General features: G+C 36.3%; 1 protein-coding gene across 22 annotated transcripts in view; it reads left to right on the plus strand.

Annotated features, from left to right (window-relative positions):
• The window catches only part of TBC1D12 (TBC1 domain family member 12), a 116,776-nt gene that overhangs the window by 59,831 nt on the left and 31,623 nt on the right, over window positions 1–25,322 (plus strand). For 4 of the 22 annotated variants that reach the window (XR_015155700.1, XM_086378766.1, XM_086378764.1 and 1 more), the window contains exons 2-3: window positions 3,695–3,818; window positions 5,363–5,422. The exons of 1 other annotated variant lie outside the window; for it this stretch is intronic. Coding sequence is in view for 4 of the 21 variants with exons in the window: in XM_086378766.1 (XP_086234892.1) it covers window positions 3,695–3,818; window positions 5,363–5,422 (184 nt within the window). In the remaining 17 variants the exon portion in view is untranslated. Of the gene's footprint in view, window positions 1–3,694; window positions 3,819–5,362; window positions 5,423–7,161; window positions 7,199–7,296; window positions 7,349–10,290; window positions 10,343–25,322 lie in introns of those variants that run through there. 17 more of the 22 variants (XR_015155701.1, XM_086378767.1, XM_086378765.1 and 14 more) reach the window with 8 other exon arrangements.

Consider the following 25,322-nt stretch of genomic DNA (forward strand, 5'->3'; position numbering starts at 1 on the left):
ATATTTTTTGTTCCTCAGTTCCTCCTTACTACTTTTTGTATTTAGTTGAATTTTTAGTGTACCATTTTGATTCTCTTATGTATATTTTAAAGTTATTTTCTAGTGGTAACTTTGGGGATTACAATTGACATCATAAACTTAAAGCAACTTGGTTTGAATTATACCGAATTAATTTCATTAGCATATAAACCAGTTTCATTAGTGTACTAATACTGTGCTAACTAACTATATACATTTCTGTACCTCCTCATTTATATTGTTATTGTCAGAGATTACATGTTTGTATGTTGTATGCCCAATAACATAAATTTGTAAATATTATTTTATGCATTTACCTTTTAAATCACATAGGAAAAATGTGGAGTTATAAACAGAAAAGTACAATAATACTGGCTTTGACATTTACCTGTGTAAATAATTTTACCAGTGTTTTCTCATGGTTTTAAGCTACTTTTCACTTCATTCTGAAGAATTCTTGACATTTCTTGTAGGGCATATCTGTTAGGAATGAGCACGCTTAACTTGTTTATCTAGAAATATCTTCATTTTTCCTGTATTGTTGAAGGATAGATTTTTGCTGCATATAGAATTCTCAGTTGATAGTTTTCTTTTTTTCCCCTAGAACTTTAAATTATGTCAGCCTGACACTTTATGGCCTACAAGATGTCATATGAGAAATCAGGTGTTAATCTTATGAAGATAGATTGTTTGTGATAGTTGCTTCTCTCTTGATGTTTGCAAAATTCTTTGTCTTTTGACAGTTTGACTATAATGTATCTTTGTGTATATCTCCTTGAATTTATTTTGCTTGGAGTTTGTTGAGCTTCTTGGATGTGTAGGTTTGTGTCTTCCATCATATTTGAAAAATTTTTAGCCATTCTTCAAAATTGTTTCTGCCACCTCCCTTTTTTTTTTTCCTCTTCTGATTCTGGAACTTTTATAGTATATATGCTAGTATATGCCATAGGGTTGTACAGATTTCTCAGGCTCTGCTCATTTTTATTCATTCTTTTTTCTTTGTGCTCTTGAGACTGAATAAGTTCAACTGTCTTATTGTCATGTTACATGCTGATATTTTCTTCTGCTTGCTGTAATCTGATGTTGAACTATTTTAGTGAATTTTAAATTGTATTCTACTTTTCAGTTCCAGAATTTGTTTGGTTCCTATATATAATGTCTCTAATGATATTCTCACTTTGTTCTTTGCTTGATTTCCTTTAATTCTTTGTTCATAGTTTTGGTTAGCTCATTGGGTATATTTATGACAGTTAATGTAACATGTTTGACTAGTAATCTCATTGTCTCAACTTCCTTAGGAATAGTTTTTGCCAAATTCTTTCTCCTGTGACTGGTCTATACTTTGCTGTGTCTTTATATGTATTATAATTCTTTTCTTGTTGAGACCTGGACATTCTGAGCATTATTATGTTGAAACCGCATAAATCTGTTTTCTCAGTTCTCAGTGACTGCAGATTTTTGTTCATTGAAGGCTAGAGCCATCTGTTTGTGTTATTTCCAAACTGTTTTTGCAAAGTGTGTAATCCTTTTTGTGTGTGGTCACAAGTTTCTGTTCTGTTATTTCCTGCAGTTAGCTGGTGGCCTGACTAAGATTTCCTTAAATATCTGGGTCAAAAAATGTACCCTTTTTTAATGTTCTAATAGATACCACCAATGGAAGCTGCTGCTGCTGCCTGTTCTAGAAACTATTCCTCCTGGAGCCAGCAAGCTGCTATCTCCACTGCTGCAGGAGGGAAGGGCTGAGGAACAGTTGATGGTAGTTGGTTCACCCATGCTCTTCACTTAAGGAAGATCAGCAGCCTCTCCTTTCATGCACTCTCTTGGTGGTTATAAATTTCTGATAAGGTTCTGAAATTCTAAAATGATTGATTCCAATTGCTCTTTCTGGCTCAAATTTTACTTTGGTGGAGACACTGATTTCTAGATCCTTCTACTTCATTTTGCATCAGTGATGTCTTTTGAAGTGCAAGTGTTTCAATTTAAGCTTGGTTCATCAGTGTTTCTTTTATAGATCATGCTTTTGATGTCTCATGCAAGAATTCTTTGTATAAACCTTGGTGTCAAAGGTCCTTCCCCTGTGTTTAACATGGTTGGATGGGAAACCTTGGTTGGAAGGTGTGTAGGCAGGCCACATGGAGGCTTGTGGGGGAAGCATAGCTTGATGAGAACTTTCTGGGGAGTACAAGTGAGCTGTGTGGGGCTTACAGAGAGAATTAGTGCATCAGTGCTGGCAGGAAGCCTTTGGGGTGCCAGTTTACATGTTAAGAGGACTACAGGAAAGCCATCTGCCAGTTGAGTTGCTGAGGCTGCAAGTTTGCTGAGGGACTTGGGCACATGACTGAGCAGAATTCTACTGGATATCCTCACACCAAACCACTGACCCACTCTGCTTCAGCTGGAAACCACAGGAGACCAGAGCCCCTTTCTCCTGCTGTGTCCCTTCAGTGCTCTCTACTGAGAAAGTGTAACAGCTTCATGTTTATTTTAAAAGGAGAAATCCTCAAAGGAATTCCATGTTGTCACAGAGCGTATACTGCAGGGTTCATAATGGAGCTATGAGGCAATAAATTGATGAGCAGCACACAAGGTATAAAATAGTATTTAAATTAATAGGCCATCCTTTGAGGCATGAAACTTTATTGTAAATATACCAGTCCTTCATGTAATCATTATTGAAAACGTAGATATTTTATGAAATAGGAAACTGAGTAAACTATATATGGTCTCAGATGAAACTTCTAGAGTATCCTAAGTAGGAATTAGTCTAAATTGTCATCAAAAGTTATCAATTCACTTCCACTGTACACTCAGGAAAATGAAAGTATTTCTTTATTATTGATTAACCCATATTTTGTAGGAGTCCGTTGATATCTTTCTAAACTCGAAGAATAGCCTTAACATTATGCATTAAAAATTTATCCCATTCTTATCACAATAATGTACTTTTAAGAACAGATGTATGTATGTATTTTGAGTATAGATAAACCAAGTTATTTGAGATTTCAAATACTTTGTGACTGTATGTAAAAATTTTAAATTTTCTTAGTGAATATTTATATCACAGCTTATATGAAGTGTTTATATTCAGTTGGATTCATTGTACCTTTCTGATTAGTCTGTGGTACCCTGGCATGCCATATTGATGTATACATATTTTGAATATCATTCCTGTTTACATGTACAATATATACTTAATTTGGTTGGTAAGGGCATGGTGATTATAAGTAAAATCCTTGTTCCTTATGCAGATTTTTGTTTAGACTGTCAATGAGAAATAACTTTCTTACTAGGTTACATGTTGGCCCTTTCACAGTAAGCTTTTCTTGTGCATACTTGCCTAGGAAAAACAGTTTGCATATACATATATTATAGGAATAGGCTCAATAGATACTCTTTTATTTCAAACACTAACAAATTGTTACAGAGAATAATTAAGTAGTATTTTCCCACAAAAATTGTATGGCTTAATCCTTTACCTATTTTATACAAGTTCTCTTTAACTTTTTTGTTCTCAGATTTTTGGCTTTTACTGTCAAGTATAATACATGTATAGTCAATTCTAGTACACTTTGTAGCTAGTTCAAAGCAAATGTTTACATTTTATTTACATCTACCATTTTTCAAGTAGTTCCCTGGTTACCAGAAGCACAATTCATGTAACTTTTCTGTGTTTCAGAAACCTTTTCCCAAAAAGGACAAAAGAACTCAAATCAGTTGTACATAGTGCTCCTGGCTGGAAATTATTTGGTAAAGTCCCTCCCAGAGAGAATCTTCAGAAAACTTCCAAAATCATTCAGCAGGTAAGTACTAATATAGCCATGCGGTTTGTCTTGCTTTCCAAAGATTCTCTTCTAGATAACCATATTCTACTTTCATTGATTTTTTTTAACATACAAAATTTTGTGACTATAGATATTTGTAGTAATCTTAAGTTTTTTTTTAAAGCATGACGTATATTTTCAATTATATTTTATGGTTGTGAAAATTATTTATAGTAGCAGAACATTGATTTTCTTTCCTAGTTATTCCTTGGATAGTGTCTTCTTTTTTCTTTCTTTTTTAAAATTTTCTCAGTAAACCATTCTCACCACATACTGTGACTTCTAATTGAACATGGTAGCATTTGCAGTGGCACAGCTTTTATGTATGATGGGTAGTTGTGAACTGATATATTTTGAGGTTGAAAATTTCCTTGGTCATTTTTTCTACCAAGGACTTTGTGAGATGGGTGGGTATATATTCTATTTCCAGTAATTTAGGAGCCAGTTCTTCTGTTACCTCTCTTAATACCCATATTCTTGAGTTCTTAAGAATTTCATGTGTTATTTGACTTATTAGCTTGTGCTTCTCAGTAATAGGAGATCCGTGAGACTGGACAACAGTGAGACTCCTTTATCAGTTTGTGGCATTTTTAAGTTCAGAGAAGTTACTCCTCAGAAGGAGATAGAATGATAAATGTCTTATTTATCTCCTTCCAATTATAGTTTATCAAATTTAGCACATCCAGCATTTATAAAAATAATCACCATGAAAACAATAATCATCATTTAAATTGGGAAAATATTTTCCTATAAGGATTTAATAGTGTTCTTTTTATTGCTGAAAAGAAAAACTGGTTTCCCAAGTAAATAAGAACATAATTTTTATATCTTTAATAGCATTTGTTATAGTTAATGTCATTTTCAAGTAATTAAAATATGGACTAGTTTATATGCTGCTCAGACTTAACACTAAAGTGCTATGATTCCAAAGCTGTGTGCCGAGGGCCCCCCATGTGCTGCAGCGGCTAATGCTGATGGGAACCGTGGCAAACTCAGTAATACTCTTCCACCGTTTGTTGGATGTGGTGCTGCCTGAGAGCTTGAGGTAGTACACAGTTTTAACATAAAATGGAAATACATTACTTTCTGTGACATTGTGTCTTTGTGAATCTGGTTTTTCTGAGTTTGCTGTGGTAAAAATCAGATATTGTGCAAAAATCAGTGTGGAACAGGAAATGAAGGTGATGGTGTCCAGTCTTATTTCAAGATTGTGAAATTGTACGCTGCACAAAAGGCACACATGCCCCAATTAGTAATTAATTGTGGTTATTTAAGAATGCAATAAAGCTTTCTTTTAATTTATGTGTATTTTTTCAAATGGCTACTAAGTACTGGGACATACTACTCATTAAACAGAATAATTGGGTATTTCTGTTGGTTTAGGGGGTGCCAATAATAATTACTGAGGCACTAAGGTTGCTGTTAATCCAATAAAGTTTGGGAATCTTTGCTATCTGGACGTCTTAAATTTTAACTCGTTTTTTTTTTTTTTGTAAAGTCTAAAAGTAACCTCTCTTGTCTAGAGTTTTTCAGAAGACCAAGTTCGCCCTCTAGAGGCAAAAACAGTGGTCTTGCTATTGAAGGTTTGTATTCTTGACTTTATGGTAGTTTACCTGAAATATGCATGTGCATATAGTACTTTAATATCTTTATGTAAACTAACATTCTGTGATATTTTCTTATGGTAGGTCTCTAATTACTAGTGGATAATTATCTGTTTACGGATGTGCCATTGCCTTTAATCTGCTGTTTTCATTTTGGAGTGCCAAGGCCTCACATTTTCTTTCCTTTTTATATATATGTTGTTTGAAAATTTGATGAGTGGTCAGGAAAAGAACAAGTCTTATTTTCAAATGGGAAGAAAGAGTGGGATTGAAATGCAGTTTCTATCTTCTACAGTCCCTTTCTGGCTGTTTATTGATTACATGGTTACATGTTGATTATTGGTTACATGTTGATTTCTCTCAGCTGCTGCTTTTAATTTTTGAGTGTTCTGGTGTGTGTAGGGACTAGTGTGTATTTTGGTGCCTTTTTCATGCTTCTGTTTGTTTTCTGGGAGCCGTGATGGATAGCAAAGTCATTGTTCCTCTGACTGTTTTCCACCCTCAAAAATGTATCTGTTTCACCATGTGATGGAATGTTTCTGCTTTCTCTTTTACTACAGTTTGTGTCCTATACCCCACCCCCTATTTGTCTCATTTTGCTATTCTCTTTCCTGCAATTGTCATTTTAAACGTGGGCATGATTTTCTTTTATTAGTAATGGAAAAGCTACAACTTTCTGTTTCCACTTGAAAAGTTTGTTTTACAGTCCTAATTTCTAAACTCTGTAAAACATTATCAGTATAAAACTACATTTGAGATCTTTGACTATGTTCACATGTAAAATGTGTTTTGTGTTTAGAATCAGAATTTAAAATAATGTAAGAGTAAAACCATGAAGAGTGTTCAGACACATCTGTCATGTTTTAGGATAAGGTTTTAAGCTGTTACGGCTATAGAAAATGAAGGTAGCTAGTATTCCACTGTAAAACTGTCTGAAAAAGTGAGGCAGTGCTAGAAGTACTAAGGAAAAAATAGATTCCTTTGATCTTTCTTAAGATGCATCACTTGCTTCAAGAAGGGCAAAACTGTAAAATCTGTTAGAATATTAGAGTGGTAGTAGTATTTTATAGGATAATTATTTCATTAAGCAGATACCCAGAAAGGAGTTGCCATATTCTTAAGGATGAGTATATGTTTGGGGACTAGAATTTTTTTCTAATGGAAAGACACTTATAAGATTATAAATTTAACTAAACTACTTTGAATTGCAACCTTTTTCTCTATTAATTGTTAATTGCACAAATAGCACATGATTATATTCTCTATAAAATATAAAACATTATAGGAAGGTATATCTCATTTTACATTTCCCTTCACAGTTTTAGGCCTTTTAAAATTAAATTTTTGTGTAGAAAACACAGTTATTTTCATGTGTATATACTTTTACATTCTATGTTATTTTTTCCCCTAAGAACAAAATGTTACTGTATATAAAACTTTTTGCCTTCTTTTAAGTGTTTTGTATCTATAGTTTTTCAGAGATACATGAAGTTCAAAAGTGAAAGATACTTATAGGTTAACTATTTTTAAAAAGTTATTAAAAGTTTGATCAATTTAGTACTTTACATGTTAATAGTAAAGAAGTATAAAAATAATTTTAGGATAATAGCAAAGTCAGACTGACTCAAGTTTGGCATTTAACTTGACAATCAGTCCCCAAATCATATGAATATTCATAATATTATTTTATGAGGATTATCACATGTGTTCTCTTGCAGGTATGAAATTCCTGCTTGTGGCCATCTGAACCAGTTGGTGAGCCATGTTAAAAATCGCATCTATTAATTATAAATAGTATTTCAGTTATATTGTAGTTCAATTGACCTAAGTTTTTGGTTTTTCTAAATTAATAGGCTGAAGTTGGAATACAGCTACAGAGTTTGTCTTATGACCCCCAAACTGCAAGTGAGAATTATTTCAAATGCTCCATGTTATGTGTAACTGTAACATGATTGCATACTAGATCGAACATAGTCTATGTCAAACCCAGTCTTTCAGTAGAAAGTAATTTTTTGCTTGGCACTATTTTTATATTGGCATCTTTTTCATTATGAATAGGTGAGATTATAGTACTTAGATGATGTTTCATGTTTTTCATCACTCATGTCTTTTTCTGAGTGGTGTTTTAGTTGAGTGTTTGAATCACTTTCAGCTATCTTTTGACAGGCAAGGAAAAAAGTTTTAAGACTCAGTTTCTTAATCTGAGCATTTCAAATTGTCTAAAATAGAATAGGTCATGGACTTACCTGGCAGTCCAGTGGTTAAGACGCCTCACTTCCATTGCAAGGAACGCCTGTTTGTCCCCTGGTCGGGGAATTAAGATCCCACATGCTGTGCAGTGTGACCAAAAAATAGAAGAAAAAATAAAGGAGAATAGGTCATTCTCCTCAATTAAGCTTTTGACTTTAGGAACAGTAAGTAGCATTGTGGAAAGGACTAGAATACACATACTTTATGAGCACTAATTATGTTACACTTTGTAAGGGTAGAGCATAGTTTTCTGGTTACTAACATTATTGGTTTATGTAGTTAGGATACTTGAAAAATTTGTTGATTTTAGTTATGCTTAAATATAGATACCTTCAGTATAAAGTTTGAGTGAGCACTGCAGTAAATGAACCACTTGATTGTTGTTAAATTGTTTAGGGTCTGAACTGTGTTCAGAATTTGTTTTTGATAAGTCCTTAAAACTGTTACACACTTGCATGTTCCTTCATCTTTGTTTACCTAATGTATTGTCACCTTGTAAAGGAAGTGAATAATTACCTTTCTAGCCACACATGTGTTCCTTATTTATAGTTAATGATAAATTGCTGTGTCTTTCCTATGTATGAATAAGTTTGATTTCATAAATGTTGATTTCTGTGGCCTGAAGATTGAGAGAGGACTTTGTACCAGCTCTGGGCCTGTGCTCCTGGGAGAGGGGAGAAGTATGAACCTTAAGAAAGAAGGTTAAATTAGTTAAAGAAATGGAAAGAATAATAATAATAAGTTCTCATAAGTTGAACAGGGCAGAATTTGGGGGAATTATTTTTTTTTTAATTGTTAAAGACGGAGACTTGGAAAAGAGTTGCAATTTGAAAATACTCTTGTTATTTGATTCCAAACATATAATTCGAGCATCAAAGTAGAAGTTATATTCCTTCTGTCATGATGTCAGACTTATAATTATGTTAGGCTTCAGATTACACTAAACAAAATTGTGTTAATAGCTTTACCAAAATGAAGTTTATTAAGACACTGCTGTATGCCAGAGGATGATGAAATGCTTTGCCCTAGGTTTCAGTTAAACTTGAATTATAGGATGCATTTTATTTCTTCTAATTCACAGATCCTAGAATCAATCAGTAAAGGTATCCTAATTGGCTATCCCCTCTACTACAAGCATGATGATTTCCCTGGCTTTTGGATCAAATTGTATAAAATTGTCTTTATCTTGGGTAGACATGTTCTTAAGGTGATAGAGATGTCCACGTGGGGAGTTTCTTCCATTTCTGAAACATTATTCTGGCTGTCTATAAATGGCTACCATAATATAGAAACATGAGGGTTTGCTTACTGACACAGATTTAACACTAACCCCTTTAGGAGTAGTGTTCTCACTGTACGCTGAAACTCAAAAGTCAAGTCAGTGTATATGCATCAAGCTTATTTTGGCTTTCACATTGTCTTTAAAGGAGAAGCTCCTATTTCATTCTTCCTTTTCCCCAGACCCCGTATTTTACTTCAAGAAGTTGGCCAAAGACTCCTGCCACCCTCCCTTTGAACCCATAGACTTATCTTTTCTCATATCCCTCTCCTAGTACATTCTTTTTCTGGTGGGTCCTTTAGATATAGAGCCTAAGACATCAAAATGTTGTAGGATACCATTCTGTGACCAGCTTATTGTGTGACTTCATATTAGCAAGCTCTAAATCTTTTCTCTTGTAGAATTTGAAGGACAAAATTCTTTAATTGATCCTAGATTCTTCTCTAAGTTTGTCTGGCTTTCATTTTAATGAATGTGTAATTTATTCAACAGACATTGACTGTACGATAAAATAGGCATGGTTTAGGTTCTTGAGAAATAGATTAATATGAGTCCTAGCTTTTCTGTTATTCTAGTATAACTGTGGGAAGGAGGGAAAAGATTCATATATGGTTATCATATAGTATAGTGAGTGCTGTAGTTGTGAACAAAGTACGGGAGTAGAGATGAAAGAGGGATTAATTCTACTCAGGATTACATGCAGTTTGTGTTCTGAAATATACTCGTAGGAGTTCACTAGGTAGACAAGATGAGGAAAGCTGTTCCAGATAGAGAAAATTGAATGAGCAAGCAGGAATGCACTCAGTATTAGCTCAGAAAGAATCTACCTTCAATGCAGGAGCCCCAGGTTCAATCCTTGGGTGAGGAGGATCCCCTGGAGAAGGAAATGGCAACCCACTCCAGTATTCTTGCCTGGAAAATCCTATGGAAAGAGAAGCCTGGTGGGCTACAGTCCATGTGGTTGCAAAGAGTTGGACACCGCTGAGCGACTGAGCAGGGAAGAGGTGAAGGTCATTAGCCACAGGTTAGAAAGCTGGACTTAACCAAAATACTTTCAGTGCTGAGACATCAAATTCATATATTAGAAAAATTCTGGAGGCTTTATAGAAACTAGAAAAGAGTGAGATTGCAAAGGACTTTGAGATTTGTTGTAGTAGTCTATGATTCTATTCTCAAACACAGTGGATTACCTAGGGAATGAGTTAAAAATACAGTTTCCTCAACCCCATACTTTGAGTTCTTAATGTCAATTTTGTGTTTTTCAATTCTTGTGTTTCTAGTTGTTTCTTTTTCAAATCTGCTATATCACTTTTTGCAGTTTACAGTTCCCTGCTGAAATTTCAAGCTTGGCCTTTATCTCCTTAAACATAGTAAGTATAGTTTTTCATAGCCTGTGTCTGATAATTTCAATGTCTGGAAATTCTATAGGTCTGCTTATATTGAATATTGACTCTGCTAGTTTTTGTTAGTGGATGCTATTTTATTTCTGTGTGTGCTTTGTTACCTTTGCTTGGGTGCTGGATGTAATATTTGAAATATTATATGTAGAAAGCAATTTGAAGTACATCTTGTTTGCTTCCAAGTTTTAGCAATAGTGAATAAAGCTGCTATAAACATCTATGTGTTAAGTATTTTTGTGGGTGTAAGTTTTCATTTCTTTTGGGTGAATACCAAGGAGCCTGGTTGCTGAATCATACGGTATTTTAGTTTTATAAGCAACAGCCAAATTGTCTTCCAAAGTAACTGTACCATTTTGCATTCCTACCAAGCAGTGAATGAGCATTTCTTTCTTTCCACATCCTCACCAGTATTTGGTGGTATCAGTGTTTTGAATTTTGACCATTCTAATAGGTGTGTAGTAGTATCTGATTGTTAAATTAGCAATTGACATATAAATTAGAATATATTACTTGTTATCTGCATATCTTATTTAGTGAGGTGTCTTTTCTGATCATTTTTGATTGGATTGCTCATTTTCTTATAATAATAAAAACAGAACTCAGTAGAATTTTAAGAGTTCTTTATGTATTTTGTATGGCAGTCCTTCATCTGATGTATCTTTTACAAGGATTTCCTCCCAGTCTATGTCTTCTCATTCTCTTGACAGTGTCTTTCACAGAGCAGAGGTTTTTAATTTTTATCAAGTCCTGCTTCTCAATTTTTTTTCATGAATTATTAGTTGATTGTGTTTATGTGGAATTGTTTTCGACTGTCTATTCTGTTCCATTGTCTAGTCCTTTGTCAATGCTGCATTGTATTGATTACTGTAGTTTTATATTAAGTCCTGAAGTCAGGTAATGTTTGTCCTCCAGCTTTCTTCTTCTTCGATATTGAGTTTGGTATTCTGGGTCTTTTGCCTATACATATAAACTTTTTTTTTTTAACTGTTCTTTCAGATTTTGTATATAGACTAGATCATGGCATCTGCAAGCAAAAGCAGTTTTATTGTTTCTTTTCTAATCATTATACCTTGTATTTCCTTGTCTTGTTGCATTAGCTAAGACTTTTCACAATGTTGACAAGCAGTGGTGGGAGGGGACAGCCCTTGCCTTGTTCTTAGTGGGAAAACTTAGTTTCTCACCATTAGATATAGTATCAGCTTTGGGTTGTTTTGTAGATGTTCTTTATCAAGAAAGGAATGACCCTTTTATTCCTACTTTAATGAGAATTTTTGTTATGAATGACTTGAATTTTCCCACTTGATCTTGGCATATAATCCTTTTTATACATTATTTGATTCGATTTACTAATATTTCATTGAGGATGTTTGCATCTGTGTTTCTGAGATGTATTGATCAGGGTTTTCTTTTAATGTCTTTGCCTGTTTTAATATTAGGGTAATGCTGGCCTCATTGATTACATTAGGAAGTATTCTCTTTGCTTCTATATTCTGGAAGAGATCATTGCTTGCTAAGTCGCTTCAGTCGTGTTCGACTCTGTGCTACCCCATAGACAGCAGCCCACCAGGCTCCCCTGTCCCTGGGATTCTCCAGGCAAGAACACTGGAGTGGGTTGCCATTTCCTTCTCCAATGCATGAATGTGAAAAGTGAAAGTAAAGCCGCTCAGTCGTGTCTTAAGTCTAAGTGACCTCATGGACTTCAGCCTACCAGGCTCCTCTGTCCATGGGGTTTTCCAGTAAGAGTACTGGAGTGGGTTGCCATTGCCTTCTCCGAGGAAGAGATCATAGGGAATTGATATAATTTGTTCCTTAAATGTTTCTTAAAATCTGCCCATGAACTCATCTGAGCCAGGAGCTGTCTCTTTTGGAAAGTGATTATCAATGCAGTTCTCTTTGTCCTTCCTTCTTTCCCTCCTTCACTCCTTCCCTTTCTCCCTTACTTTTCTTTTCATTTTTCCCAGCTTTTTTGAGGGTATAATTGTTGATTGAATTTTTTAAATAGATAGCAGGACTGTTCAGATCATCCCTTTCTTCTGTGAGTTTTAACAGATTATGTCTTTAAGAAATTTATCCATTTCATCTAAGTTATCAAATTTATGGGCATATAATTGTTAATATTTCTTTCAGTTCAGTTCAGTCACTCAGTCGTGTCAGACTTTTTGCGACCCAATGAATCTCAGCACTCCAGGCCTCCCTGTCCATCAACAGCTCCAGGAGTTCACTCAAACTCATGTCCATCGAGTCGGTGATACCATCCAGCCATCTCATCCTCTGTCATCCCCTTCTCCTCCTGCCCCTAATCCCTCCCAGCATCAGAGTCTTTTCAAATGAGTCAACTCTTCGCATGAGGTGGCCAAAGTATTGGAGTTTCAGCTTTAGCATCAGTCCTTCCAATGAACACCCAGGGCTGATCTCCTTCAGAATGGACTGATTGGATCTCCTTGCAGCCGAAGGGACTCTCAAGAGTCTTCTCCAACACCACAGTTCAAAAGCATCAATTCTTCAGCGCTCAGCTTTCTTTAACATACATCAAATCTGTAGTGATACCCCTCTTTCATTTATGATATTTGTAGTTTGTATCGGCTTTCTCTCTCCCTCTCTCCCTTCCTTCCCCCCTTTATCCTAGAGCTTGCAATATGCATTTACATCTAATATAAACCCATTTAAAAATAATGTTTACCACTTCACAAGTGCTGCAAGTGCTTCATAACATCAAAATATTCCTAATTGCTTCCTTCCATCATTTGTATGTTTGCTGTCATTCATTTCATTTACACATGAGCATGCTCACATACACATACACACAACCATATGTAACTGAATGTATCATTATTTGGAACAAGCTGTTATCTGTTGGACCAGTTAAGGCTAGTAAAAAGAGAATTTTTATTTTACTTTCATGTATTTCTTTCTGATACTGTTTTTTTTATGTAGATAAAAATTTCTGAGGTGTCCCTTTCCCTCTCTCTGAAGAGCTTCTCTCAACATTTCTTGCAAGGCAGATATCTGTTGGCAACAAATTCTCTCAATTTTTGTTAGCTTGGAAGAGTCTTTTTCTTCTTTGTTTTTGAAGACTAATTTCATAGGGTGCAGAGATTCTCTGTAAATTGTTATCTTTGCTTTTGTGTAGAGAGGTTTTTTCACCTCTGGCTTCTTTCAAGATTTTTTAAAATCTTTGATTTTCTGCAGTTGGCCACACACTCCAGTATTCTTGCCTGGGAAATCCAATGGACAGAGGAGTCCCTGGGGTCGTGTACAGTCAGATACGACTGAGCGATTGTCACACTAACACACTTTCTGCAATTTAAATATGATTTGCCTAGGTGTAGTTATTTGGGCATCTATACGACTTTGTGTTCTGAGCTTTCTGATCTGTAGTTTGGTGTAGACATTAATTTATAGAAATTCCTGGTTATCGTTCCTTCAAATATTGCTTCTGTTCCATTTTCTCTCTCTTCTTTTGGTAGTCCCATTACACGTATATTACATCTTGTGTAGTTGTCCCACAGTACTTGGATATTCTGTTCTCTGTTTCTCAGTCTTTGTTCTCTTTTTCAGTTTTGGAGGTTTCCAATGAGGGATCCAATAAAAGGATCCAATGAGGGATCACAATAAACTGTGGAAAATTCTGAAAGAGATGGGAATACCAGACCACCTGATCTGCCTCTTGAGAAAGCTATATGCAGGTCAGGAAGCAACAGTTAGAACTGGACATGGAACAACAGACTGGTTCCAAATAAGAAAAGGAGTATGTCAAGGCTATATATTGTCACCCTGCTTATTTAACTTATATGCAGAGTACATCATGAGAAACGCTGGACTGGAGGAAGCACAAGCTGGAATCAAGATTGCTGGGAGAAATATCAATAACCTCAGATATGCAGATGACACCACCCTTATGGCAGAAAGTGAAGAGGAACTAAAAAATCGCTTGATGAAAGTGAAAGTGGAGAGTGAAAAAGTTGGCTTAAAGAATTGAAAGAGACACGTGTACCCCAATGTTCATCGCAGTACTGTTTATAATAGCCAGGACATGGAAGCAACCTAGATGTCCATCAGCAGATGAATGAATAAGAAAGCTGTGGTACATATACACAATGGAGTATTACTCAGCCATTAAAAAGAATACATTTGAATCAGTTCTAATGAGGTGGATGAAACTGGAGCCTATTATACAGAGTGAAGTAAGCCAGAAAGAAAAACACCAATACAGTATACTAATATATATGGAATTTAGAAAGATGGTAACAATAACCCTGTATACGAGACAGCAAAAGAGACACTGATGTATAGAACAGTCTTTTGGACTCTGTGGGAGAGGGAGAGGGTGGGATGATTTGGGAGAATGGCATTGAAATATGTATAATATCATATATGAAACGAGTCGCCAGTCCAGGTTCGATGCACGATACTGGATGCTTGGGGCTGGTGCACTGGGACGACCCAGAGGGATGGTATGGGGAGGGAGGATGGAGGAGGGTTCAGGATGGGGAACACATGTATACCTGTGGCGGATTCATTTCGATGTTTGGCAAAACCAATACAATATTGTAAAGTTTAAAAATAAAATAAAATAAAAAAAAAAAGTTAGCTTAAAGCTCAACATTCAGAAAACGAAGATCATGGCATCCGTTCCCATCACTTCATGGGAAATAGATGGGGAAACAGTGGAAACAGTGTCAGACTTTATTTTTCTGGGCTCCAAAATCACTGCAGATGGTGACTGCAGCCATGAAATTAAAAGGCGTTTACTCCTTGGAAGGTAAGTTATGACCAACCTAGATAGCATATTGAAAAGCAAAGACATTACTTTGCCAACAAAGGTCCATCTAGTCAAGGCTATGGTTTTTCCTGTGGTCATGTATGGATGTGAGAGTTGGACTGGGAAGAAGGCTGAGTGCTGAAGAATTGATGCTTTTGAGCTGTGGTGTTGGAGAAGACTCTTGAGAGTCCCTTGGACTGCAAGGAGTTCCAACCGGTCCATTCTGAAGGAGATCAGCCCTGAGATTTCTTTGGAAGAAATGATGCTAAAGCTGAAACTCCAGTACTTTGGCCACCTCATGTGAAGAGCTGACTCATTGGGAAAGACTGATGCTGGGAGGGATTGGGGGCAGGAGGAGAAGGGGACGACAGAGGATGAGATGGCTGGATGGCATCACTGACTCAATGGACGTGAGTCTCAGTGAACTCCGGGAGTTGGTGATGGACCGGGAGGCCTGGCGTGCTGAGATTCATGGGGTTGCGAGTCGGACACGACTGAGCGACTGAACTGAACTGAATGAGGGATCCTCTAGTTCAAGGTTTCTTTCCTCAACTGTTTGCCTCTACTCCATCAGAGGTGTTTCTCTTTTAGTTATTATTATTTTTTTTTAATCACTAGCATTTCTTTTTCATTCTTTCTTAGAATTTCCATTTCTCTGCTTCCATTATTCATCAATTGTTGCATGTTGTCTACCTTTCCCATTAAAGCTCTTAGCACACTAATAGTATTCAAAAATTCCTTGTTTATAAGTCCAACATTATTACCATATAGACTATGGTTCTGATGTGTTCAATCTCCTTGAACTGTGTTTTTTGCTTTTTAGTATGACTTATAATTTTTTGTTGAAGAGTGGATATGGTGGGCTGAGTAAAAGGAACTTTAGTAAATAGACCCGATTAATGTAGTGGTTAGGTGTGGGAGGAGGGAAAGGGTTACATACTCCTGTGATTAGTTCTCAGTCTTTTGGTGATCCTGTGCCTTCAGACTGCACTTCACCAGTGCACAGGCACTTCTCAGTCCCTCTACCACCTTAGGTGGGAGAGGTGGGCTGGAGCTGGACATGTTCCTTTCCCCAGATAGGTTAGGCTCTGATAAGACTGCAATAGGCTCTGGTGAAATAGTTTTTCCTGAGAGCAAGCTTTGTTAAGAACAGATTGCTCTAATATATTTCAAAATAGTTCCTTTCCCCTCCTACTGCTGCAAGCACAAGGGCGTTTTTCTCTGACGATCACTGTGAGGATCTGATAGAGTTCCTGGAGGTAAAACTTGCTGAAGTATGTGGGGCTGGGATCTCTCGGAGTCTTAGCTTTCAGACATGTCTGCATTGAGCCTCTAGCAATTTGTCAGTTACAGTTCAGGTTTTCCTACCCTGGCTTGGTTCCCACAGAGGTTTCTTTAGGAGTTTCTACCCTGGTAAATTGTGATCCTCGACATCTATCTACCTATTTCTCTAATTTTGTGGCAGCAGTTTGCCTTTTGACCTCATTTCTCTGAGGAATTTAAGAAGAGTTGTTGATTTTTTTTATTTGTTCAGCTTTTAACTTACTAGAATGGGTAGGCAACTTTTAAGCTTCTTACATGCTGGAGCAGAAAATGTTGAAATACTAATATTTTGTTAAGAATTTTTGCTTCTATTTTAATTTGAGATATTGGTGTATAATTTTCTTTTACTATTTTTGTCTGATTTTGGTATTGGGATAATGCTGGAATCATTGAATGAATTGAGCTGTTTCTTCCCTGTCTCTATTCTAAAAGAATTTGTGTAGAATTAATATTTTTTCTTCATTAAATGTTTGGTGGAACTTGGCAGTGAGATTATCTAAGGCAAGGTCTCTCAACTTTAGCACCATTGACATTTTAGGCCTTGTCATTTTTGTCCTTGGGGACCCCTCCTTTGCAGTGAAGAATTAGCAGCGTCTTTGGCCTCTACCCAGGAGATGCCAGTAGCATCCCCTCACAGTTTTGGCAACCAAAAATGTCTCTTAATGTTGTCAACCATACCCTAGGGCCAAAGTCAACCCCAATTGAGAATTACTGACATAAACGAAGTATACTGGGATTTTTGTTGTTGTTACAGTAAGTACATTACATGTGAACCTTTAAGTTGCACACTTTCAAAAATGTGAAAGTGTGTTCTGTTAACATCAGGCATGAGTGAAATTGCAGTTTGTCCTCAGTCTTCTTGCCTACTCACTCAGTGCCAGCCCCTGTATGCCAACTACTCTACTGTAATACTGTGCTTTTCAAGGTACTGTACTGTAGGGTTAAAAATGTTGTGGTTTTTTGTATTTGTTTGTTTTTTTTATGTATTATTTGTGTGAAAAGTATTATAAAACTATTACAGTACAGTAAGATATAGCCATTTGTGTTAGTTGGGTACCTAGGCTAACTTTGTTGGACTTACAAGTTGGACTTATGAACACACTCAGAATAGAAGTTGTTCACGTGTAGGGGACTTACTGTATTGTTGAATAGCTTTTTAATTATAAAGTTAAATTTTAATTGATATGAGGTATGTTGTTTTCTATTTTTTTCTTGAGTCAGTTTTGGTTAACTTGTATCTTTCAAGAGATTTTTATGTTTCATCTCTGCTGTAGGATTTATTGGAATAAAATTGTTAATAATATTCTCTTATCCTTTTAATATCTAATTGTTATGTCATAAACGTAGAGATGATCTCTCACACATTCCTGAAATTAGTAATTTGTGTCTTCTTTTTTTATTGATCAATATTACCAGAAGTTTATCAGTTTTATTGACCTTTTAAAAATATACCCCTTTTGTTTCATTGATGTTTACCTCTCTCTCTATTTCTGTCTCACTTATTTTTACTCTTTGTTATTGCTTTCCTCTTGCTTTGGATTTTTCTAATTTTTTAAAGTGGATCATTGATTTTAGACCTTTTATCTTTTTAATATATGTATTAAGCTGTACATTTTCGCCTAACTGTGCTTTTACTGTGTTTAACAAGTATCAGAATTTTCATTTTCACTCAATTGAAAATGTTTTGTTCATGATTATTTAGAAGTGTGGTGTTTTAACTTTCAAATATTTTAGAATTTTCCCAGATAGGTTTTTGTAAATAACTTCTAATTTTACTCCATTATGCTCCTGCAATATACATTATGCAATTTCAGTCTTTTTCAATATTTGAAAGTTGTTTTATTTCCCAGATATAGCATGTTTTAGAGAATATTCCTTGGGCACTGGAAAAGAATGTATGTATTCTGCTGATGTTAGGTCAGTGTTTTATAAATGTCAGTTGGGTCATAGATGATAGTATTATTTAAGTGTTGTATAATTTTCCTGATTTTTTGTTCTGTGAAATTAGTGAGAGAGGAATAATGAAATATCCACCATAATCTACTTGACTATTTCTCTCCTTATGCTCTTTTTTCTTCTGTTTGTGTTTTGAAGCTTTGTTTTTATGTCTTTTTGGTGAATTGACCTCTTTACCATTAATGTAATGTCTTTTTTGCCCCGGTAATGGTTCTTATTATGAAGTTTTTGTCTAATTTATCCACTACAGCTTGCTTTCAATTTGTGTTTACATGTTAATTGTTCTGTTCATTTGCTTTTTTTCCATCTTCATATTTAAAGTGGTTTTTTTTTTTTTGTATATAGCATATATTTGGGTCTTTGTAGGCAGTCTGAATCGGAGAAGGCAATGGCACCCCACTCCAGTACTGTTGCCTGGAAAATCCCATGGGCGGAGGAGCCCGGTAGGCTGCAGTCCATGGGGTCACTAAGAGTGGGACATGACTGAGCAACTTCACTTTCACTTTTCACTTTCATGCATTGGAGAAGGAAATGGCAACCCACTCCAGTGTTCTTGCCTGGAGAATCCCAGGGACGGGGGAGCCTGGTTGGCTGCCGTTTATGGGGTCGCACAGAGTCAGACACGACTGAAGTGACTTAGCAGCAGTAGCAGGCAGTCTGAATACCCTCTTCTTTTTAAATGGAGTGTCATTTACTGTCAGTTATTGGTATGACTGAATTTAAATTTACCATCTTGCAACTTCTTTTCAGATTGTCCCATCTGGTCTTTGTTAATTTTTATCTCATTTCGTGCCCTCTTTTGGATTAAATCAGTATTTTTAATACTCCATTTTATCTCCACTGTTAACTTATTAGATATATGTTTGTTTTAGTTTTTCAGTTGTTGCTCTTGGCCAGCAGTTTTCAAATGTTTATATTTACAACTGCTTTGGATTCTGGCTATTAAGGATCTCAAAGAGTTTTTTGTTTTTGTTTTTTCCAAAGAGTTTTTGTTCATGGGAATTGTCTATGAATTACTGCTATACCCAGAATTAACACTGACTGGTGGAAATATTTATTAATTCACTTAAAAATAGCAATAATAAAGTCATTACATGTTAACACAAATAATATGTATTTTAAAAACTTTTAAAAAACCAACTGATCGGAAGACTAGCATTGTTTTACACTTTTGCACATCTCTTAATGTCTGGCTTAATATTATAAAAGAAGATTGGATTATCATTTCTACTCCTGCATTCAGTTTCTGCTTGTCTATTGTTTTAGTTTAAGTATGTGAAGAAAATATGGCCTTATACTAATGTCTAGATAGTAAAGGAAAGAGCATTTTCATATAGTTGTGTGTATTCTTTTTGATGGAGAAGGAAATGGCAACCCGCTCCAGTATTCTTGCCTGGAGAATCCCAGGGACAGAGGGGCCTGGTGGGCTGCTGTCTATGGGGTCACACACAGTTGGACACGACTGAAGTGACTGAATGCATGCATGCATTCTTTTTGATACGCACAAGGAATCAAAGGAGGAATATTGGTCAGATATTTCCCAAAATGGTCCTTAAAAGAAAAACTATTAATTTTTTCTTGCCCTCAGTACTTCTGATACCAAGTGTGTAGGCTGTGTAGGGTTTTTTTTTTTTTTTTTTCACATTGACCAATTCTTCAAACCCCAGTTGGGTGTCCTACAATTCCATTCAATTCTTACACTGTTTATCTGGAGTTACTGTCAGATCCCCCAGGTTAAGACCTCAGTCTTACAAGACTGCCTCTGATTTCAGATGCTTAATACAAGTCAGGCTTCTAGTACTTTTTTTTTTTTTTGGCCATGCTGTGCAGCATGTGGGATCTTAGTTCCCTGACCAGGGATCAGACCTGCACCCCCTGTATTGGAAGCCAGGGAAGTCCCATGCTTCTTGTGCTTCTGATCAACAACCATAAATTGGAGATGCCTGTGACACCCTTCTTGGGTTTGATAATTTTGCTGGAACCACTCACAGAACTCAGGAAACTGTTGATTTATTAGATTACCAGTTTATTACATAAACAGCCAGATGGAAGAGATACATAGGGCAAGGTATGAGGGAAGGAACGTAGAGCTTCCAAGCACACTGTGGGTTCATTACCCTTTTAGCCCCATAGAGTGCTCACCAACCCAAAAGTACTCTGAACTACTTCAGGTAGAATTTTTTATGGAGGCCTTACTATAATAAATAGGCACAATTGATTAAATCATTGCTTGCTGCTACTGCTGCTAAGTCGCTTCAGTTGTGTCCGACTCTGTGTGACCCCATAGATGGCAGCCAACCAGGCTCCCCCATCCCTGGGATTCTCTAGGCAAAAACACTGGAGTGGGTTGCCATTTCCTTCTCCAATGCATGAAAATGAAACGTGAAAGTGAAGTCGCTCAGTCGTGTCCGACTCTTAGTGACCCCGTGTACTGCAGCCTACCAGGCTCCTCTGTCCATGGGATTTTCCAGGCAAGAGTACTGGAGTGGGGATTGCTTATCAGTGGTTAATTCAGCCTTCAGCACCTCTTCCCTCTCCAGAGGTCAAGGGGTAGAGCTGAAAGTTCCAATCCTGAAAGTATATAGTTGGTACCCCTGGTGACAAGCCTCCATTCTGAGAATATCTAGGAACCTTCAACTACCAGTCATCTCATTAGCATACAAAAAGACACATCATGTCAGAGATTTCAAAGGTTTCAAGAGCTGTGTTGCAGGAAATGGGGCAGAAACAAATAAATATTTCTTATTATATCACATCCTCAATTTGGGTTTGTCTGATAATTTCCTCATGACTGGACTGGGGTTATGTTTTCTGGCTTAGATAGTAAAGAATCTGCCTTCAATGCAGGAGACCCAGGTTCAATTCCTGGGTTGGGAAGATCCACTGGGGAAGGGATAGGCTACCCACTCCAGTATTCTTGGGCTTCCCTGGTGGCTCAGCTGGTAAAGAATCCGTCTGCAATGCGGGAGACCTGGGTTTGATCCCTGGATTGGGAAGATACCCTGGAGAAGGGAAAGGCTGCCTACTCCAGTATTCTGGCCTGTAGAATTTCATGGACTGTGTAGTCCATGGGGTTGCAAAGAGTCAGACACAACTGAGTGACTTTCGCTTTCATTTTTCATGTTATTGCTTTGGTTGTGCTAGGGGATTAACAGTTTTATTCCTCGTTTTGCTTTTAGCAAAATTGTCTACCTACTGACAAAGACAAACTATTAGCATTATTAGGACTATAGTTTTGACTTTGAGACCTCATGAAACCATCTCTGGGACACTGTTATGATATATATCTGTATCACAATCTATCTCCAAATAACATTATACCACTTTGAGTACAATGTAATAATTTTACAACAGTATACTGCCATTCTGTCCCTTCTGATTTTGTGCTGTAAACCCCCTCAATACACTGATATTATTTTTGCATTTAGTCAGCTATCCTTTTAAAAATTACTTTTATATTTTTGTCTCTTAGTTGTATCTTTTCTGAAATGTCTTTCCATATTTACCATGTTTGGTGCTTTTATTTTAACTTTGTGTTTTCATGTGATATATTCTTTCTCTCTGCCTGAAAGATCTCCTTTAGAATATAGAGCAGGTCTACTGACAACAGATTCTTTCAGGTTTTGTTTGTCTGAAAACATTCTTATTGTGCTTTTATTTTTCAAATGTGTGTTTGTAGAATCCTAAGTCAACAAGTTTGTTCCCTGTTTTTTAATTATTTTTTTTCTTTCAGCAATTTAAAGATTTTTCCATTGTCTTCTGACTTGCATAGTTTCAGATGAGTCTGAATAGTCAGGTCTCTTCTGAATATTCTGTGTATTCAGTGATGACTTTCCTATCTGGTTGGTAGGAATGTGAATACTTCTCAGCCATGGGTGAGCTGTGGGAACTGTTTTACTTACCACTCCATAGTAATTATTCTTTCCCCAGAAGTTGTTTTTTTTTTTTTTTTTTTGCCCAGTCTTATAATGTTTTGCCCTACACACATCCATTTGGTATTCAGCTATATAATACCTCCAGAGGACTTCTATGCAGATTCCTAGAGCTGTTTCTCATCAGAATGCCTCCTCTTCTGATGATCTGGCCCACAAATTCTGCCCGCTACCGCCCCTGACCATTCCAACTAACAGTTGGGACGTTCTTCCAGTTCTCCCGTGTGCACTGGATGTTCAGAACTGCCCCCATGCATAGTTTTTTTTTGTAGATATTAACATTTTATTTTATTTTTTAATTTATTTTAATTGGAGGCTAATTATAGTATTGTAGTGGTTTTTGCCATACATTGACATGAATCAGCCATGGGTATACATGTGTTCCACATCCTGAACCCCTCTCCCACCTCCCTCCCCATCCCATCCCTCAGGGTCATCCCAGTACACCAGCCCTGAGCACCCTGTCTCATGCATGGAACCTGGACTGGCGATCTGTTTCACATATGATAATATACATGTTTCAATGCTATTCTCCCAAATCATCCCACCCTCGCCTTCTCCCACAGAGTCCAAAATTCTGTTCTTTACATCTGTGTCTCTTTTGCTGTCTCGCATATATGGTCATTGTTACCATCTTTCTAAATTCCATATATATGTGTTAATATACAGTATTGGTGTTTTTCCTTCTGGCTTACTTCACTCTGTATAATAGGCTCCAATTTCATCCACCTCATTAGAACTGATTCAAATGCATTCTTTTTAATAGCTGAGTAATATTCCATTGAGTATATGTACCACAGCTTCTTATCAAGTCATCTGTTGATGGACATCTAGGTTGCTTCCATGTCCTGGCTATTGTAAACAGTGCTGCGATGAACACTGGGGTACATGTGTCTCTTTCAATTCGGTGTGTATGCCCAGCAGTGGGATTTCTGGGTTTATCAGAACTGTCCGCATGCTTAATAATAGGATGATCAATAGGCTCACCTTGTTTGGAAACAGAGGTTGTTTACAGAGAGACAGTATGAATTACCCCTTCGTTGCCCATCAAGTGGGAATCTACATATCTTTCTGAAGAATTTTTTTTGTCCAACATGTATATATAACTTTTAGAAATGTATAATAGATGAAAATCAAATACTTGTTTCTAATTACATATTCAATTTGCATATATAATAGTATATTAAGAAATAGTACCTCTTTATTCAGATCTGTTTGCATACATCTTCGATGTCAATATATTCAGCATCACTGAGCATTTTTGTGGTCTTTAGCCACAGAACAGAGCATCTTCACTTTTGTCCAAGTTTGTAGCAGGTACAGTGCCTTTTAAGTGTACTATCTTGTTACTAGAAATTTTGTCTCAAGCCACAAACTTCCAGATGCATTATATTTTTTCTTTTATTTGTTCTATAAGTATAAAATTATGATCTACTGTAAAGAGACCTAGTCTCTTTACAGTAATGTTTTAAAGACTCTTCATGAGTGTTTGCATTTGAATGGTTATACCTTCAGGAATTGGGAATCCTTCATTACTTCATGTCCATTTTCTTCCTTTCCTATTCCACTTAAACAAAGCCACAACAAAAAAATTGAACAAAAAATCACCTTCTAAGATTTTCCTGTGGTCCAGTGGTTAAGACCCCACACTTCTCCTATAGTGGGCATGGGTTTGATCCCTGGTCAGAGAAGTTCCACATGCCACAGCAAAAAATAAATAAAATAAATTACCTTCCAAACTAGATTCAGTATTGACTGAGATAATTTCAGGATGACACACCTCCTCCAAATAGTGCCTGGCCATTCAAACTAATAGAGAAAACACCCATAATATGAGAGATGTTAAGCAAACATGCTTTCTCTTTTCTAAGAGATTATTTTGAGGAAAAACATCTTTTTCATTTATGTGAATCTAGTATTTCTTTGCCTTGGAATAATAAGTAATTTTTTCTACTCTGTGCTCATGGAGATGTTATCAGTTGCTTACCATCTTTTGACCAGACTTAGAATTAATTGCCTATTTGCCTCAAATTTTCTTATAATAGAAGTGAATGAAGTCTGTCAGTCATTGTCCGACTCTTTGCGACCCCATGGACTGTAGCCTACCAGGTTCCTCCGTCCATGGATTTTCTAGGCAAGAGTACTGGAGTCAGCTGCCATTTCCTTCTCCAGGGGATTCCCAACCCAGGGATAGAACCCAGGTCTCCCACACTGCAGACAGATGCTTTACCGTCTGAGCCACCAATAGCTAGAATAAATTATCCTACAGATATTGCCAGCCTGCCTCTAGCAGTGTTTTCATCTTCTATTCTAGTTATCCAGTTAAGTAGCTTTCATAGAACAATAGTTGAGTGAAAGATGAAAAATAAGTTAAATTGACAAAATAAACAAGGTTCGTTGCAGTACTTCATAGAAATATATTCCCTAAGTTAAGAGAAAAACTAGATGCTTCTTATCTTAACATTTGGTAGGTAGCTCCAACAACTCAAAATAAGTCAGTTAAAACTGACCTTGGGAATTCCCTGGCAGTCTGGTGGTTAGGACTCTGTTTTCACTGCTCGGGGTGCTGGTTCAATTCTTGGTCCCTGGGGAACTAAGATCCTGTGAATTGCATAGTGTGGCAGAAAAAAAAAAATTAACCTTTGTTGTTAGGAAATGAGGCAGATTGATGTGATATTTTCAGACAGTGAGTGTTCTATAGCTAGCATTATATACTGATATCCTTAAACTATGATATTTCCTGTCGTTTTTTAATATTTAAGATTTCTTTATGACTTATAAAATTATCAATTTTTGGTTCATTATTAAACTTCTATGGAAGGAATATACAGGGGATTTTTATGACATGACACACATGGATTTAAAGTGAAAATGGCTTCAGGAATCTCCCCATGATGGACTATTCAGTTGTATTTTTAAATGATGTCTTGGAGATATCAACTACATATCAATAACTTGAACACTATTATCTCTCTCT

This window comes from Bos grunniens, chromosome 26 (assembly GCF_055505025.1).
Source record: "Bos grunniens cultivar Pamir isolate PY7600 chromosome 26, Bosgru_T2T1.0, whole genome shotgun sequence".
NCBI classification, from domain to species: domain Eukaryota; kingdom Metazoa; phylum Chordata; class Mammalia; order Artiodactyla; family Bovidae; genus Bos; species Bos grunniens.